Source organism: Brassica rapa, chromosome A02 (genome assembly GCF_000309985.2).
Source record: "Brassica rapa cultivar Chiifu-401-42 chromosome A02, CAAS_Brap_v3.01, whole genome shotgun sequence".
Taxonomy (NCBI): Eukaryota; Viridiplantae; Streptophyta; class Magnoliopsida; order Brassicales; family Brassicaceae; genus Brassica; species Brassica rapa.
Window position 1 is genome coordinate 30,301,936 of NC_024796.2, and position 18,830 is coordinate 30,320,765.

The 18,830-nt window shown below is 34.1% G+C and overlaps 1 protein-coding gene and 1 long non-coding RNA gene across 3 annotated transcripts; one reads left to right on the forward strand and one right to left on the reverse strand.

Annotated features, from left to right (window-relative positions):
• Positions 1 to 6,610: 6,610 nt before the first annotated feature.
• LOC108870840 lies at positions 6,611 to 11,056 on the reverse strand. Its single transcript, XR_001957376.2, has 2 exons — positions 7,938 to 11,056; positions 6,611 to 7,726 (listed from the first exon to the last, which is right to left on the reverse strand). It is a non-coding gene; the product is annotated as an uncharacterized LOC108870840 (long non-coding RNA).
• Positions 11,057 to 11,322: 266 nt separating this feature from the next.
• LOC103855022 (hypersensitive-induced response protein 1) lies at positions 11,323 to 13,289 on the forward strand. Of its 2 annotated transcripts, XM_009131983.3 has the most exons (5): positions 11,323 to 11,463; positions 11,758 to 11,971; positions 12,059 to 12,179; positions 12,257 to 12,445; positions 12,741 to 13,289. In XM_009131983.3, the coding sequence occupies exons 2-5, from the start codon at positions 11,783 to 11,785 to the stop codon at positions 13,103 to 13,105; spliced, it is 864 nt and encodes a 287-aa protein (XP_009130231.1). In that variant the 5' UTR covers positions 11,323 to 11,463; positions 11,758 to 11,782; the 3' UTR covers positions 13,106 to 13,289. The 2 variants fall into 2 exon arrangements, with proteins under 2 accessions (XP_009130231.1, XP_033139359.1); XM_033283468.1 differs by having other exon boundaries at positions 11,324 to 11,463; positions 11,758 to 12,179.
• Positions 13,290 to 18,830: the final 5,541 nt, after the last annotated feature.

Here is an 18,830-nt window from a genome sequence, read left to right on the forward strand (position 1 = left end):
TACATTTTTCAGCAAATTGATGAAAATTAAATTAGTATCCTGGGAGATGTTAGTAAAAGTAGACCAGAATGAAAAAGAGAAAAACTGAGATGTTAGTAAAATTAAGTAGACATGATACCAATAAGGATGGTCTCAATTTCCTCACCTTGAGCTTTCACAATTCAACTTTAATTTCTTCCATTTTACCAATTTGGTCCACAACTAAAACCCTCAAGCAAGAAATGCAGTTAACAAATTTTTTTTAAAAAAACTTCTGACTAAAGTTCAAGTATTTTGGAAAAATCCTATAGTATTTGGCCTCGTATTATTTTCATAAAAGAAAACTGAAATTATAGATAAACGAAGCCATAGAGTATGATTATGCATTTGTGAAAGAAAATAAACTTCCTGAATCCATCTTAAATCAAGATCACTTAGATATTGACATATTGTGTCTCTTGTGTTCCCCCAAAAAAAAAAGATAATGCGTCTCTAAGTAGCTAAATCAATTAATCATGTCTGCGACACCATCGTTACCTAATTAAAAGATAATGCGAATAAGATTTGAGAAAATGACGTTTAGAAAATGGTGTTTCTAAGTCGAAATGCATTTTATTTTAAAGCCCCAATTTACATTAGATTTTTTATATGTACAACTGAATTCTAGAATGCCCAAGTTTAAGGCTAAACATAACTAATCCAACCAAGTCATGATACTTTGTTTCTTTGGTCGCCTTGTAAACTAATAAAAAAAATGTTTAAGATTTAAAACAAAAATGGTCGTATCGTTGGATCGATTTTTTGCAGTTTTATTATTACTTTATACTAAATATATTTTTTTTTCAGCAAGAAGAAAAAAAACCTGATTGACTCGGAAAAACGGTCATGTCTACTCTAGTACTAATAAATTTGTTGTTCCGTATATGGTAGTATTTGAAGTCAACTAGGTAGTTAGCTTGGTAGGCCGTTACACAACATCTTTTGGAACTATACAAAGAGAAGTCAAACTTTTTTTTAGGATGAAATAGATTGAGTATATAAGCAAACATGTGGAGCAAGGGATCTACTCCCTCCGTTCCATAAAGACAGTTTTTTTTAATTTGTTTTATAAAAATGTATTTTTTATGTTTTTTATAAAAAAATTGTAAACTTTAAAAAAATTAATTGATTTTATTAAATTACTATTGATTACAAATTATTAAAAATTATAGAAAATTATCAAAAATAATACATTTACTATGATAGTTTAATGTGTATTTTTTTAATATGTGTGAAAATATTAAAAAATCTATCTATGTGAAACTGGAGAAGTATATAATAAGAAAATAGCAAAAGCGTTATTTCTTCAACTGCTAAACCGCCGATGAGATAAAAGAGTTGGAACGTGACTTGATAGTAAGTGGTATACCGTATACGTATCTACAAATCCAGTTCTTGCTCAATTCGAATTGTTGAATCAGATTGCTAGAAATGTTCCAAAACAAAAACGAATCGGACTACTAGCTCAAAAATAATAATAACAACGGTGTAGTTTGAGAGCAGACCACACACTCGAACACATACGTATATACATGTAAGAAATAATCGTGTAAGCAACTACGCATGCGTTACATATGAAAAAGACCACCGCAAGCGTTGAAAACTTCGCTCATTTAAAGACTCTCTTTAGTTAGTAGCATTAATGTGTTTCAAAAAAAAAGGTTAGTAGCATTAATATTAGCAATTAGTACCATAAGGTTATGCTTGATCTATATTATTTATTTATTTATATATACACACATTAGTAACAAAAATCTTTACAACATAAATTTATATGTTTTCATTGCTATTAGAATCGCACCGTAATTATCTCGTACGTACCCATTGTTTTTCACATTTTGTTTTTCCTTTGCTAGCTTGAAGATTCGCTTTAATAGTTTCACACTCCAAGATAAATTAGTGTCGTTTTGCAAAATGATATTTATGGACGATTTATAGGAAATACTTGAGTTGAATAGTTTCAAGTTCTGATCACGACTCTCGCTGTGTACGCAACAGTAATTCTTATTGCTGTTGAATTATTGTGGACTCACCCCAGGCTCCAATTTACTTGTAGATGAAATTCATGGGAATGATAATTACATTTTAAAGATCTACTGATAATAATAAATTCATTTCAGTTCGATTTAAAGATTTGTCTATTGAAAAGTCGAGAAACTGTATATAGTCGTAGACCAAAATATTTCAATGAAGAGATCATTCTTATTTTAACAAACCCTCTTTTATAGCAATGTCATTTTTTTTTATATTTTTGCTGTACAAAATATCGTTTTATGCTGTCAAGGCAATATGTTTAACCCTATTAATTTATCCTTTTATTTACAACAACGTAAACAGACTTAAGACTCGGCTAATCAAGAGGGGGAGTCCCTATTAATTTATCTTATTAACTGGAAATATACTAGTTAACATGCATCATACATTTTTCAAACTACCTCATTCAAACTCACAAATGGTTCCCAGTTTAACATGTATTGTACAAGATTCTCTTAAAATATATAATGTATTCGATTCATAGGCTGTATAGTATTGTTTACTCTGAATTTTGGCACTATCGAGTCAATGCTACAGCTACAATATTGAATCTGTTTCTTAAATAAAACCATAGTAAAACATAAATTATTTGATGAAAGCTAACACGGGGGACATTGTTTTGTTTTCTTGGGCTGACCGCTAACACGGGTTAAACATTTAAATCGTCTTTTTTTTCATGACACATATGGTATTATATTAGATTGTATAACAAGAAAAGGACAAATGTATTAAAATTGAATAAACAAAGACAATGGGTTCGGCACTGACGCGGTTACAATAATTTGAAGTGAGACCAAAATTGTACAAGCAATTATGCAAGAGTCAAACCTTCATGCTCATTACACACACTAACACATAACTGCCCAGACCTTTTTCATATAGGGCCATTTTCACGTGGCCATCCTAATACATATGATATTATCTGTCAAATAAAAATTACCTATATTCTGCATTTCTTTGATTTGAGTGATTTCAGCCTGTAGATGAAGGGGATCGCAATGAAAAGCAGTACACCCTAGTGACAAGTGACAACTTGTTTTTAGGCTAATAGTTGAATATCAAAAGTCAAGAATAAAGTGAAAACCAATCTATTATAGTTTTTGACATTTTGTATACGGCTGGATTTTTAATCATTTAAAGTTTCGTACTTATACATCATCTCTGTAAGTCTTTGATCGGTTTTGTACAAGTAAAGTGTATCGTATACAGTATGTAGTGTTTCAGTAAACTACAATCATTTGTTTCAAATGCACACTTGTCTTGTCTATGGATTCGTATTTTTTATAATGTTTAGTTTAATTATATAATTGACAAAGCAAGCATCTGAACGCAAAAAAAATTTATCATAAACGTTCAAATATTTGGTATAAATTATGATTTTACAGAGTTCTGTGTGACTACAAAGTTTTTTTTTTTTTTTACTTCTACAAAGTAATCAAAACTTTAAACCGTTGACGATTAGTCCACCATATGTTTTTAGTTTGAGCGGTTCACACATTTCCTTGATTTTATATTTATGCAATGATTTACAAAGAAAGTGACTGGCATATTTTCAATCCTTCTTGTAGAAGAACAAGAAAACACTACTAAAAATACAATCATACCACAAGGTTCAGCAGAAACCTATACAGTATATAGGGCTGGGCATAAAATCCGTAACCCGAAATCCGAACCAAAAAACCCGATCTGTACCCAATCCGAAATGTAAAAAATACCTCAATGGATCTTGTACGGTGTTACAAAATATAACCGAACCCGAAGTGTTATTAACCGAATCCAAACGAATAATCCGAAAACCCAAAAAATCAAAAAAATATCCGAACAAACCTATTCGAATGTTCATATTAATATACAATATAAATATTTAAAACATAAATATGTACTTCAAATATTCAATTTCATATTTATTTGGATATGATATCTGACAATAAGTACTTTAAAATTTAAATAATTACCTTAAATACTACATTATATAAAAAGAAGTATATATTTCTTATGTTTTACTTATAAATTTTAAATTTTACTTTGGATATATCTGAACCGATCCGATATAACCCGAATCCGAATGATATATGATTACTTCGGATATATCCGAACCGATCCAAAACTGAAGTATTATATTCGAATCCGATATGTACTTATAAATTTACTAGAATGGGACCTATGAGGTGTTACAAAATAGAACCGAAATCCGAGTCCAAACCCGAACGCCCAGGCCTGGGCTGTGATCCGATTAAGCTTTCTTGCAAAGTGCAGTTAATGATAAAATTGCAGTCCAACAGAAGTGGAGTATCAATCTTTTCGTTATTGATTTTCAATCATCAATCTTTTTTGTTGGAAACACAATAATCATAATGTGGTTTCTTCCCAACTATATGGCTCTTTTTAGGAAACATAAAACAATACTCATTACAAAATTAGCATAATCTGATTTAAGTTTCAATAAATACTGCTTTACATTGTAAACGTACCGATAGTATTATTCGTTGTCCGCATTTAACTTTATAATAACGATTTTTTTTTTGTAAGACTTTACAATAATGTTGTATTGATTAAATAGAGGCATCGATCTATTCAAATATTTCAAGGTTTTTCTAAAAATAAGTTTTCAGAACCCTCATGTGTCATCTATAATTGATTTATTTATTTTTTTGGTTACCTATTTGAATCTAATAATCTAAGGTTTATTTAAATTAAAGATAATATTTACTGCCTTGCAAATTTTAATAAAATTTATAATTTGTTTATTTTAATAAGCCATATTAAGTGTATTAGTATATATTCTATCGCAATTACTATATATATATAACATCTCAATAAGGTATCCAAACCTACCCCAAGGAGGAAAAAGATATAAAATTATGATCGTGTCAATGAAAAAGGCAAGAAATTGGTGTCAGCTTTTTGTAATGCACATCAAAGATCCGATCAGTAATATTTTAGGTGTGATTTATAATGCTAGCTTTTGATATTTTTGGGTTGGTTGGTGTTCTTGTCCGATGATGTTCTTGCCCACATTTTAGTACCATACCCCTCAACAACACTGATATATTGCTTCTTTTTCTTTCTGATTTCGGGTATAACAATGCAACATCCCTTTAAAATATAGAACCTGATTATGTGAAAAAATGATTTTGATTCTACTAATCATCAACCAATATTCTCTGGGGACAAATTATGAAAGTCTTACAGAAGCTGGTAGAACAAATTTATAATTGACAAAACAATATTATCTTAAGTATACGCACCTGATTAAATGTCACATTTTCTTTACATTAGCTAACTAGTCTGATTTGTAAAAAGGATCAGTGACTTGTGTTTTAGTCAATTTCGCCATCTATATTGTTTTCACCTGCCATTTAAAACATCACTAATTCACTACACCTTTCACCACAAACAAGATGGGAATCAAGTTGTCGGGATTTGCATATTACTAAATTATAGAATTCCTAAATGCTAAAGAAAACGCACTACACATTCTACCCTAAGAAAACTTAAAAGCAACCAAATAACATTAACATAATATTAAACCAAATAGAATAATAATGTATATATACATTTTTATTTGTATAAATGTATAGTATCACGTGAATCACGTTGTAAATGCAGTAAAAGCGCATTACGTTTAGATGTGGATGCATTTAGCCCGTTTAAGTTTATTTTAGAGTTGATTATGTCGACGAGTACGTTAACCAGTGTATCAGATAATAAGTGGGAGTAGTTTAATAAACCATAAAGTGAGAGGAAGAGGATCGCAGTGCGTCACGTTTTAGCAATACAAATGGTATGGGAGAGAAGAAGAAGTGCGAGTCGTTTTCACCAATCCACTAAAAGTGATTCTAAGTCAAAATATTCAAAAAGCGAGTGCGATTACGTTTATCCAACGCCCAACGCGTTTCCATTACCTTTTTCACCTTTCTCTTAATTTTCTCCATATTTTTGGTGGAACATTTTTTTGTGACAATTTGATTATTGCTAAAAATTATATACTACTATAGATGGGAACGTAGTCTAAATTAAATGTATTTTGTTGACAAAAAAAAATTAAATGTATTTTACAATGGTGAAAATAAATTGGAAGGTTATTGAGCGGATGCCCTTCAGAAAATGGTGAAAATAAAAGTAAAAAATAGGTTTATTTATTGCAAAAAGCGATAGAACCTTCGACATGTGCTTTCTCTGCAACTTTTTATAATAAAGACTCAATTTGCCTGTTTCAGAGTACGTTTCTACAGTTGTCCAATAAGACCACCACTTGTTAGAGCCTTTTTATTTCTATTTATATATGTTCATCTTATGCGTCTAAGAAAAAAACACTTAAATGGTATTGCAACCGAAAGTGTATACCAAGTATAAATACCCTTCAGTCAGAGATCTCTAGCATCAAAATTCATAAGTATTATTGATATAAATTTTACCAAAAAAGATAATCGGTCCAATGAAATGTTGCGAATATATGCTTAAAAGTAAGGTTATATTTCTAATATGCAGTTTGAAATAGAATGGGTAGCAATGTTCTATTATGGTTGAACACGAAACATAAGCACGACGTTTTTTCTTTTCTTTTTTCTTTTAACATAAGCACGACGTTATCTAGTATGTTAGGCATAACCCGCATGACCTAATGTAAAATATCGAACCTTTGAATTATTAAATACGTGTGTTTCTAAAACACAATACAAAACCAATACGTTGTTCGTTAGGCCCCATATGACCCGGTATAATCGGGTCAAAAAGACTCCAAATCTACTGGTTTTTAAATACTGCCTATGTACCTTAAAGATATATATTCTAGAAAAAAAATTTGTTTTTCAAAAATTTATTTTTTACATTTTTCAATGCATGTTTTATTAACTAATTGCAAACTTCAAAAATCTTAATTGCACTAATTGATTTTTTATTGGTTTAAAATTATGGAAAGAAGATAAACACAAAAAATTATGTAAATTTAATATGTTTTATTAAAATGTGTGAAAAAACTAGAATATGTATTTTTTTAAGAACAGAGGGAGTATATCCTAAGGAATTTCTTGTTAACAAAGTTGGCGTGTAGAGATAATGCTGAGAGATAGAGTAGATTGGTCCATATTTTGATTGATACTCTTGTATATGAAAATGCCACTAAAGATATATACAACCACACTTACAAATGATGAGTACTGAGTGGAAGTTCGAGTTGTATAAATTTGAAATTCGAACAAATATTAAAATTGTCAATAACCATTAGTCCTGGAAGCGGGTCAGATCAGCTCCGCCCGACCTGTTCCGCTGCGGGTTTGATTCATTTTGTCAAATTTAAAAATTATCCGTCCAACCCGCCACTAGTTTGTTTGGAAACCCGCACCCACCCCGCATTAATCAAGCGGGCAAGCGGATACCCGCATCAATTTAAAAAAAAAAAATTTAATGACCAAATAAAAACAAAAACAAACACACAATCAAGTTTTAACCCGACAAACACCAAACAATAAGCTAAAGATCTGACAAACACACAAACCATAAGTTCTTGTTCAAACTAAAATCAAACTTGAAAACAAATTACATAGAGCTTCTATGACAGAGGTCTTCTTTCTTCCCCTGACTTGAATCCTCAAAAATTTCATATGGTAAACTGCCCCCTCATACCAACACCCGGATTTACATAGATCTCCTGTTGTTTTCTCCGTCACAATACCTGTAAATAGACCAGACGAGGGATGAGAACTCAACACCATCAGAGACAAACTCAGATAAACAGAGAGTCGTGAAAGAGACAAGGAGAGATATAAACTAGAGAGAGAGAAACAGAGTCGTGAGAGAGACAACAAGAGAGCCAAACTAGAGAGTAAAGAGAGTATCGAAACAGAGAGACTAAGATAAGAGCCCTAAGATAAGAGCCAATATACCTGGTTTATCGAGCAGGACTCAGCCGTGAGAGAGACAGAGAGTCCAGGGAGAGATCGAAACTAGAGACAGAGAGATGAGACTAGAAAGAGACTTGACAGTCGACGATTTTGATCTGCAGAGAGTCAAGAGAGCGAGAGACTCAATTTAGGGTTACGGAAAAGGGAAAAGAATACTAGAGATTAGGGCTATTGGGTTTGTTTTATCCCTTAAACCAATGAAAACAGCACAAAGTTACATCCTAAAATTAGAAAACGACACACACTAACAACCTAAAACACAAAAACGACACAAAACAAAACTAACAAAACAACATGTTTTCAATATAAGTGGGTGCCTGCTAACCCGTTTCCAAAATTACCATACCCGCGCTCGTCCCGCTATTTTTTTACCTGATCTGCATGACCCGCCATTTATAAAATCAGATTTTGGTTAGGTCTGCACCCGTCCCGCAGCGGGCCTAATGGGGCGGGGCCCGCGGGTGAAGAATCAAATTCCCAGCGCTAATAACCATCTTAAATTGCATGTTGATAAGATTCTAACTTTTATGATATTTAAATCTTAGCTATGCTCATTTATCTCAATCGCCGCATAGCAAGCGATAAAGAGTTTATTAGATCGGTGACTTGTATACGGTTGTATCTGATCATCCATTTGAAAATTCTTGAATTATTACATTATTAAGATCATTATCGTTATTGCTATTAGTAAATGCCCTGATTTAGTAATAAATTTAACAATACCAAACGAACATGTTCTTGATTCCTAAAGTGATGGTTGATATATGTTTACTTCAGTCTTTTATGGAATCACTTCACCTTTCACTTTAATGGTTTTAGTATCATGAATTCTTTTTGACAGCCGAAAAGCTAGTTCTAATAAATTCATTTTCCTAATGTTCTGATGCTTGCCCTAATTATTGGCTCTCTGAATAATCAAGACCACAGAAAATTAAATCACTTTTCACTTATCTGATTTATTTTCTCTAAAGGTGAATCCACATGTCGAGTTATAATTAGTAATTATTGTGTTGTATAGTGCATACTCCATTAAGACTGGTCCAAAAACTCTATGCTTCGCTGCCGTCCTTGGTCCAGTTTGATGAAGAACAAATTTTTAAACAACTATAATTATCAATCAAATCGATTACATGAAAGTAAAATTTGTTTAAATCACAAAGGAAGCAATGTATTTATTTAAGAAATGCGTGTAACTTTCACGTGCAAGCACTTCCAGAGGTTCAAAATGTAATGGAACAATGCTTTTTTTTTTTTGGACGTCCAGTAATGGTACAATGCTAGTTTAGGTTTCTTAACTCGTTTTTCCTTTTTCGTTTCTTTATTCTATAGCTTTATGTTTGTTCCAATTGAAAATGTGGTCGTTGTTTTGTCAACAAAAATGTGGTCTTGTCTAATATCACGAAAACGATATGTTTTAACATATCTCGTACTGTGTGACAAAAAGGAACATATATAACTTGTACTAATTGTTATAATAAAGTCCGATGTGTTGTTCTTCAACTTTGAATATGTGCCACTATTAGTTAATTTGTATAACAAACTCATAAAATATAGTGTCTGTAATCTATTATCCATACGAGTCAGCGCTACGTGACTAATTTGAATTATAGTTACATAATCGAAAATTTAGACGAAAATATGCGGATCTCCAAAACGTAGAAGTAATAGGTTCAAATGTTTTGATGTTCCGACATCAACTATATATGGTTTTATGTAAAGTTCCACCCTACTTCTAATATATGTGTATTTCAATTACATATGTTGATATGTTTGCTGTTTGTCTGAAGATCAGTTTGTCAAGTTTAATAAAAAAAACATTTGGTTAACACATGACCTGAGTTTTCACCCTCTGATATAAAAGTATATAATAGTTTTTTTCCTCTACACAAAAGTATAAAATACTTCCAACTTGTACAAGTAATGGAATACTGAATATCATGTCACTATAACTTTAAATTAACGCAAAGTGTAGGTGCAAAGAACCATGAATAGTAAACATATTGTAATTAAATATGTTTGAAAACGGATAGTAACGAATATTAAGATCAATAGAGTACTGGTAGTAGTAGCAGCAGTGAGGTCCAGTCAAAATCATTTCCAAGAGAAAGTGATCGTGACGAATTACAGACAAAGTGATCGGAATATTTTAAAAAAAAGAAGAAGAAGAGAGGATTACGAATAAGTATGGTAAGTTTTGAACCCATTGTTTCTCAGTGGAGAATTTTAATTAATAATATTAAAAATAAATATTGATTTCAAATGAAATTATAGTCCAATTTTTTTTTTCGTTTTCTAGGTGTACGTTAATACGGATTTGTAAAGTTTTTTTTTTTTTGAAAAAAGGTTGGATTTGTAAAGTTTTTGTACGAGTAATCAGTTCATCGATCTATAGAATAACGAAAACAATTATTTAATAGGCCTTTTTATAAGTAATATAGCAAATATATTCCAAGTGTTTTAAAAACCGCTACGTTAATCTTTACGTGATATGCATATACAATAACGAAAACAATGATCAACTTTGTTGCATATCGAAGAAAAACTGTTTTTATAAAACATATATACAATATAAAGACACTGAAACTGAAAGGAAAACTGCAGAAAATAACTTATAACTCAAAAAGAAAAGAACCTTATATAGTAAACTAGAGTTCGAATTGTACCCCAAAAAAAAAACTAGAGTTCGAATCTAACCGAATTATATTCCAATAACTTGGTTCGATACCTCGATTTTCACTAAACGAATTAACCGATTAGGCTACATGCTTGATTCAACGAGTTAACTTTTTGTTGGACAATTAAAATGGGCCCGAACATGACCAATGTAATAACCTGAATGGACTTTTTCATTTGAATGAAACAAGTCCAACAAAAAAACACCAAAGTGCGTACCCGTCCAAGCCAAGCCTTGAGACATTGTCACCTAAGGTACAAGACGTGATGAAGCTTCTTGGTTATTTTTTTTATACAAAGACTGCAAATGGAGCTTTATTTGGATAAATACTGAAGCAAAAAGAAAATCAATTGGTATGAATTTCTTTTTCAGATGTAAATTTGGAATATTCTTTGAGACCTCAATCTAACCTACTCAACAACAAAGATAAAAACAGCTCACTTACCCTTTAATATAGTTCTCTAAATTGAGACCCAATGTTTATATTTATCACATATATAAGTTACATAACAGAAACTGTTGAAACCAATTATTCTTCTTAATCTAGTTAAGAGCTAGTGAATAATTAATTAATTGCCATATTATTTTCGGTACCCTATTATTTTACTCAAGATCCTTGGGTTTTATTGTAAAACTTAAATTCACACCGACACATTCTGTAAACTTATAATAGATACGTGGTAAAAATAGAAATACAAATTAATCTTTACATTAAAAAAAAACAGAAATAATCATATCTTAACATAAAGATCTTCTCTGCCCTCTGAATATAAATCATATCAGCTCGCTGAAATTATCTGTTACCTGCAAAATCAAAAGACACGATAACTTTCGGTAAACCCTGAAAATTCTCTTTTGATCTTCTCTTCTCTTTTAGGGTTCTAAATTTTTAGGGTTTTTTTTTTGGTCTAAATGTTAAGATTTATACCACTTTTTAAGGTTTTTTCAATGTTGTGAAGCACAACTTATTACATGCTGAAAATAAAGGAGAGAAAGAGAGAGTTTGGATCATTAACTATAGGGAGAAAGGAACCAGAAGTACAATTCAAGCAGAGAAGGAGAGCTAAATTTTTAGGGTTACGTAAAACCTTTTGAATTGTCTAACTTTTTGTTTTTTTTTTCTTAAAGGATTAGAGATTTGTAAAGAAAAAAGATGGGTAATTTATTCTGCTGTATCCAAGTCGACCAATCAACAGTAGCCATCAAAGAAACGTTTGGGAAGTTCGAAGATGTTCTTGAGCCTGGTTGTCACTTTCTTCCATGGTGCCTTGGTCAGCAAGTTGCTGGTCACCTCTCTCTAAGGCTTCAGCAGTTAGATGTTCGTTGCGAGACTAAGACAAAGGTTTCAACTTTTTTTTTATCTCTTGGCAGAGTCTTGATGGGTTTAGGTTTAGTACTAATCTTGTTTTGTGTGTTTGTGTTGTTGCAGGACAATGTGTTTGTTAATGTTGTTGCGTCGATTCAGTATCGTGCCTTGGCTAATAAGGCTAATGATGCGTTTTACAAGCTTAGTAACACTAGGAGTCAGATCCAAGCTTATGTCTTTGATGGTAATTAAGTGTAAAACAACATTGATTTAGAAAGTGATGAATGTGTTTTTTAAAGTGAGTTTTATTTTTTTCTTCAGTGATCAGAGCAAGTGTCCCCAAGCTGCTTCTTGATGATGTCTTTGAGCAGAAGAATGAGATTGCCAAAGCTGTTGAAGAGGAGCTCGAGAAGGCAATGTCTGCTTACGGTTTTGAGATTGTGCAAACTCTCATCGTTGATATTGAGCCTGATGAACATGTCAAACGAGCCATGAACGAAATCAACGCTGGTAACAAAACCTTCTCATCATTTGATTTATAGAATTATTAATTCTTTCTTGTCTAAAATTCATATCTAATGGTTCAATTTACACGCTTAAAATTTACGCAAAAATTTTAACTAATAATTTATTATTTTTAGTCAAAATCTAAATTGTTTAGTATAAACTATGAAACAATTAGAAGTTTCACTTATTTTTAAAATCTAAATAGAACAAAAAAAATAACTAGAGAATATTAAATTGCCATATTATTTATACTTATTCTTCTTTCTTGTATATTTGACTTCTTGCTTCTTGTTTATAGCTGCAAGGATGAGATTGGCTGCAAACGAAAAGGCAGAAGCTGAGAAAATCCTGCAGATTAAGAGAGCTGAAGGTGAAGCTGAGGCCAAGTATCTATCTGGTCTAGGTATAGCTCGTCAGAGGCAAGCTATTGTTGACGGTTTACGCGACAGTGTCTTGGGATTCTCTGTGAATGTGCCTGGGACAACTGCTAAAGATGTGATGGACATGGTGCTTGTTACGCAGTACTTTGACACGATGAAGGAGATTGGTGCCAGTTCCAAATCTTCCGCTGTGTTCATACCTCACGGACCAGGAGCGGTTCGTGATGTGGCTACTCAGATCAGAGATGGGCTCCTTCAAGGGTCCTTTGCTGAGCAGCCTTGAATGTGGATGTATTGAGTTTATGTTCTTCTTGCTTTTGCTAAGCTTATGGTGTGTTAAGACTTAAGATTGGAGTGCTAACTTAGCTTTATGTTTTTTTTTTTATTAATTTTTATTTCAACTATTTGTGTGGATTGAAAACATATATTATCATCATATTAGTAACAAAGTTTTTTTTTTCTTCTTATTCTGTCAATTTAATTTCTATTTTCTAGACAAATCAGATAAGATAAGCAAAGTCAACAACGAAGGCGTTGAATGGTGTCCATGACCATGTACTTAAGAACTTGAATGATTTTATCTCAAATTGTGGACCATTTACATATTCATATAAGTGTAATGCGTCAAACACGTTATTTTCCAAATGAAGCTTTTTGATATGATCTAACGGCTAATCTGATCAGTTTCAGTTGAATCGCACTTGGTGCTAAAAAGTAAAGAGTAGACGACTTCTCAACATCCGTTTTGTTGTGTTTATATTTTATTTTACTAGTATATATAAGTTACTAAAATTAACGCAATAAAATGCGTTTATCCAAGTACTTTCACCGCAGCTCTAACTTATTATTGTTGATAAATTCTATAGCTAATATGTTTCTTTCACGTGTAGTCATTGGCATTGCCGAGGTGATGATTAAGATGTTTTGTTTCATTACCTATGGGTGTTGAAATCTCATAGGAAACTTCATTCACCATGCCCACGCTATTAGTGCCATTTCCTTATAATGGCAACTAGACATTGGCATTGTCATAGGATTTGCAGGGGCTTGTAAATAGGATCAATAATACATCTCAGAAAGACAAAAGGTTTCTTTTCACATGGTGAGAATCATATTGATATGAAATGATTCTGAAATTTTAATAGTTATATGATGGTGATGTATGAAGTTGGCACGATGCTACCTACTAGACCTAATAATAAACGATTATAGATGCTAGCTAGAAGTAGAAATTTCAGCTTTTTGGTTATTAGACATTGAAGTGTGTTATTGTTTCCATTTTCATGGTGTAATAATTAAGTTGTCATCTTGTCCTTCAGTATTACTCTATATTTCAACTCAATTTCCCTCGGAATTATTTTACCATCTTGCATGGTAAAATATTTTCTTACTTAAAAAAAAAAGAAAGACTTTCTTACTTTTTTTTATCACCACTTTTGTTTTGTTAACGTACCAAAGTATCATTCTATTGAGTTCGTTTAAAGATAAAGAAGATATCATCATCTTTCTTAGAGATGAAGTTCATTAGATTGTAAGATCAGCTGATCCATACGAATGCATTGTAATGGTCTTGAGATATTAAAAACAGAAACCTAAAGTTCACAGACTTACGAATGTTGACATCAGAAATAACAAAATATATTAAGCTGAAAAGCATAATATTACAAAACATATGGTTTTTGTACAATTTACAACACGTAAAATAAACAAGCAACTCTGGTTGGTAATAAAACCCAAAAGTTGCAGTATAGAATCATATACTATACATTAATTTGTGTTTGAAATAGAGTTTATTAGTTGGCGGTGGTGCATCTGTTGTTACTGCACTACCTTTAGCTTGTTCAGCCTCGTGAACAAGTTTCACGATCTCATCTTGTTGGGAAAAATAGCGGATATTATTTTCTTTGAGAGGTTAAGATGGAATGTAGACGGTTTATGTTCGAGATAACCTTCGTATTTTAGGAAAGGGATTTTTAGTAAGGCTTGTGTTTAGAGATTTCTTAAAGACTTTTGGAACCTTTTATGAAATGTTTTCTTTCTATTACTTTGCTTGATTCTTGGATCATTACAAGTGAACTAGACATCCCTATTTATACTAGTAAATGGAGACTACAAGTTAGTTCTAGAACACTCCATCTTCTACACACTTCCTTTTCTACACACTTCTTCATCCTTCTCCATTATTCTCTAGATATTTTTTCTTCTTGGACTTCTTGGTTATAGATTAAACTTGGGCTAATGAGGAAAAACTCAACAAATCTCCCCCTTCCCGATTTAGCCCGAGACAGTCGTCATGCCGGTGCCTTTGCAGCAATTTTCAAACTTCTTGATCGGTAATACCTTGGTCATAAAGTCTGACCAGTTTTCGTCAGTGTGTACCTTGTTGAGATGTATGAGCTTCTCTTCAAGAACTTCTCGGATCCAATGATGCCGAATGTCGATGTGCTTCGAGCGGGAGTGAAACGTTGGGTTCTTTGCTAGGTGAATAGCACTTTGATTGTCACATAACAAGTTGTACTTGTCTTGCTTCACTCCCAATTCATGTAAGAAGTTCTTCATCCATAGAATCTCCTTGCACGCTTCCGTTGCTGCGATATACTCTGCTTCCGTGGTGGATAAGGCAACACACTTTTGTAGCTTCGACTGCCATGAAACAGCTCCCCCTGCAAAGGTAGTTACAAATCATGATGTGGATTTTCTTGAATCTTTATCACCAGTCCAATCTGCATCTGTGTAACCGTTCACCTCCAATTTTCCATTGCCAAAACATAAACACTTCTTCGTTGTGCCTCGTAGATAGCGTAGGATCCACTTAACTGCTTTCCAATGCTCTTTTCCTGGATTCGCTAGAAAGCGACTCACAACTCCTACAGCATAAGCAATGTCGGGTCTGGTGCACACCATAGCATACATGAGACTGCCCACGGCTGATGCATATGGGGTAGTCTTCATTTCCTCTTTCTTCTTCTCACTTGTTGGACTTTGCTTTGAACTTAGCTTGAAATGTCCACCAAGTGGAGTGCTCACCGGCTTTGCTTTGTGCATGTTAAATCTCTCCAACACCCTTTCAACATATCGTTCTTGGGACAACCATAGAAGCTTCTTTGGTCTATCCCGAGTGATCTTCATTCCAAGAATCTGTCTCGCTTGCCCCAAATCTTTCATCGCAAAACACCTTCCCAAATCTTTCTTCAATGCGGCTATCTTGTTGCGATCTTGGCCCACAATTAGCATATCGTCAACATAGAGCAATAATATGAGAAAGTCATCGCTTTCATACCTCTTTATGAAAACGCAATGATCATTCTTGGTTTTCTTGAAGTTGTGATCCACCATGAAGGAGTCAAACTTCTTGTACCATTGTCTTGGGGCTTGCTTGAGGCCGTAAAGACTTATCTTTAATCGGCACACCAAGTCTTCTTTTCCTGGAACCTTGAATCCTTCAGGTTGCTCCATATAGATCTCCTCCTCAAGTTCACCATGTAGAAAGGCCGTCTTGACATCGAGTTGTTCAATCTCCAAGTCTAGAACCGCTGCTAGACCAAGAACCACTCAGATAGAGGACATCTTCACTACTGGAGAGAATATTTCTTCAAAATCTATGCCTTTCTTCTGGTTGAATCCTTTCACAACCAATCGGGCTTTGTATCTTAGATTTGAGCTTCTCTCCTCATACTTCAACCTGTACACCCACTTGTTCTTCAAGGCTCTCTTTCCTTTTGGTAGCTTCACTAGCTCGTAAGTGTGATTATCATGCAAGGATTGCATTTCATCTTGCATGGCTTCAACCCACTCATCTTTATGAGTGTCTCCTATGGCCTCTTCATAGCTTTGAGGCTCCCCCTCATCTGTAAGATTGACGTACTCATCTCGATAGTATCTTACAGATGGTCTTGTCTCTCTTCCAGACCTTCTTGGCTCATGTTCTTCCTCTGGCTCCACTTGATCTTCTTCTTCACCTTCATCACCATTTGGATCCATGATGGGATCCCCTTCGCCATCATCTCCAATCACTTGTTCATGATTTTGGGGCTTATAAGAATCTTCATTCCTTACAACCCTTAGCTTTGGTTTCTTTAATTTGTTGATGTCTTCGATTGTTTGATCTTCGAAGAAAACAACATCTCTGCTCCGGATAACTTTTCTGTTAACCGGATCCCAAAGCCGATAGCCGAAATCATCTCTTGGTGACCCAAGATAGATGCACTCTTTAGTCTTGGAGTCTAGCTTGGCTCATTCATCCTTAGGGATATGGACGAACGCTCTGCACCCAAACACCTTCAAATGGTTGTAAGAGATCTTCTTACCTGACCAAACTTCCTCCGAGACATTGCATTCCAAAGGAACTGATGGTGTGAGATTTATGACGTCCATTGCAGTCTTTATGGCTTCTCCCCAAAATGGCTTGGATAGTTTAGCGTGAGAGAGCATGCACCGAACTCTTTCTGTGATCGTTCGATTCATTCTTTCAGCTAGCCCATTCAGTTGCGGCGTCTTTGGTGGTGTCTTCTCCATTCTGATTCCATGAGCTTTGCAAAACGCTTCAAAGGGACCTCGATACTCTCCACCATTGTCAGATCGAACACACTTGAGTTTTTGACCCGTACTTCGTTCTGCTTGGGCTACAAACTCCTTGAAAGCATCGAGAACTTGATCTTTTGTTTTCAAAAGATGTATCCACACCTTTCTTGAATGGTCATCAATAAAGGTGACGAAATATGATGCACCTCCATTGGATTTCTCGGACATGGAACATACGTCAGTATGCACAAGATCAAGAATATGCTTTCTTCTCATAGGCGTAGACGATCTTCGGAAAGCGACTCTATGTTGTTTTCCGGCTAAGCAATCATGACATGGTGAGAGAGAGAGACCTTTCATATCAGGAAGAAGTTTCTTGCGAGAAAGTATGTTTAAACCTTTCTCACTTATATGCCCGAGTCTTCGGTGCCATATATCCATGTCATCACTTGCGAGATTTACTTCTTCCTTGCAAAGCTTGGCTTGAGTCACGTATAATGAACCTTCTTTTCTTCCTCGAGCCATGATCAAACTCCCTTTGGTTAGCTTCCATTTGCCACTGCCAAAGTGGCTATCGAAACCGGCATCATCAAGCTTCCCGGTTGATATGAGATTGAGTCGAATGTCGGGAACATGCCTTACATCCTTGAGAACTATCTTACATCCTGTGTTTGATGTAAGAATAACATCCCCCTTTCCAACGATCTTGCTTCTTCCTTGATTTCCCATTTGAACATTACCAAAGTCACCACTTTGGTAGGTTGTGAAGAAGCTTCCATGAGGGGTGACGTGAAAAGAAGCACCAGAATCAACGATCCATGAACTATCATCAGAGCTAAGATTACATTCTCCAATGAGATATAATTCTTCGCTCTGGTCTTCCACAATGGTGGTAGTCTTGTCTTCATGCTTCTTTGTAGGATTGAACCGGTCTGGTTTGATATTACCGGTTTGTTTGTCTTTCTTGAAAAACTGACATTCCGACTTCATGTGACCCGGCTTGCTGCAATAGTAGCGGGTAACTCTTGGACGTGACTTGGATCTTCCTCGAGATTGGTCTCGTCCTCTGCTTCTGTTGTGACCACGAGTCTCTTCTCTACCCCGTCTATCAACAATGTTAGCTTCTGAATAAGAACTTGAACCTCGCTCCTTCCTGCGGACTTCTTCGTTTAGAAGGCTATCAGTGACGGTGTCCATGGTAAGCTTTTCCTCTGGTGCTGAATTGCTTAGAGTGACAACTAGTGTGTCCCAACTCTCTGGTAGTGAACTAAGGAGTAAAAGGGCTTGCATTTCGTCTTCAACCTTCATATCAACTTTGTTAAGTTGATTTACGATCCCCTTGAAATTGTTCAAGTGCTCCATCATGCTCTGGCCATCCTTGTACTCCAACTTTACCAACCGTCGAACAAGAAGAGCTTTGTTTCGAGGTGTTTTCTTTTGAATCATGGATTCAAGTTTTGTCCATAATTCAAAAGCATTTGTGTAGG

What these genes read in the sequence shown, in the direction of transcription:
- LOC103855022 (XM_033283468.1), top strand. Translation starts at nt 11,783, where the DNA reads ATGGGTAATTTATTCTGCTGTATCCAAGTCGACCAATCAACAGTAGCC. An exon ending in CCAAGCTTATGTCTTTGATG is followed by an intron (nt 12,180 to 12,256) that starts GTAATTAAGTGT and finishes TTTTTTCTTCAG; the next exon opens with TGATCAGAGCAAGTGTCCCC. An exon ending in CATGAACGAAATCAACGCTG is followed by an intron (nt 12,446 to 12,740) that starts GTAACAAAACCT and finishes TCTTGTTTATAG; the next exon opens with CTGCAAGGATGAGATTGGCT.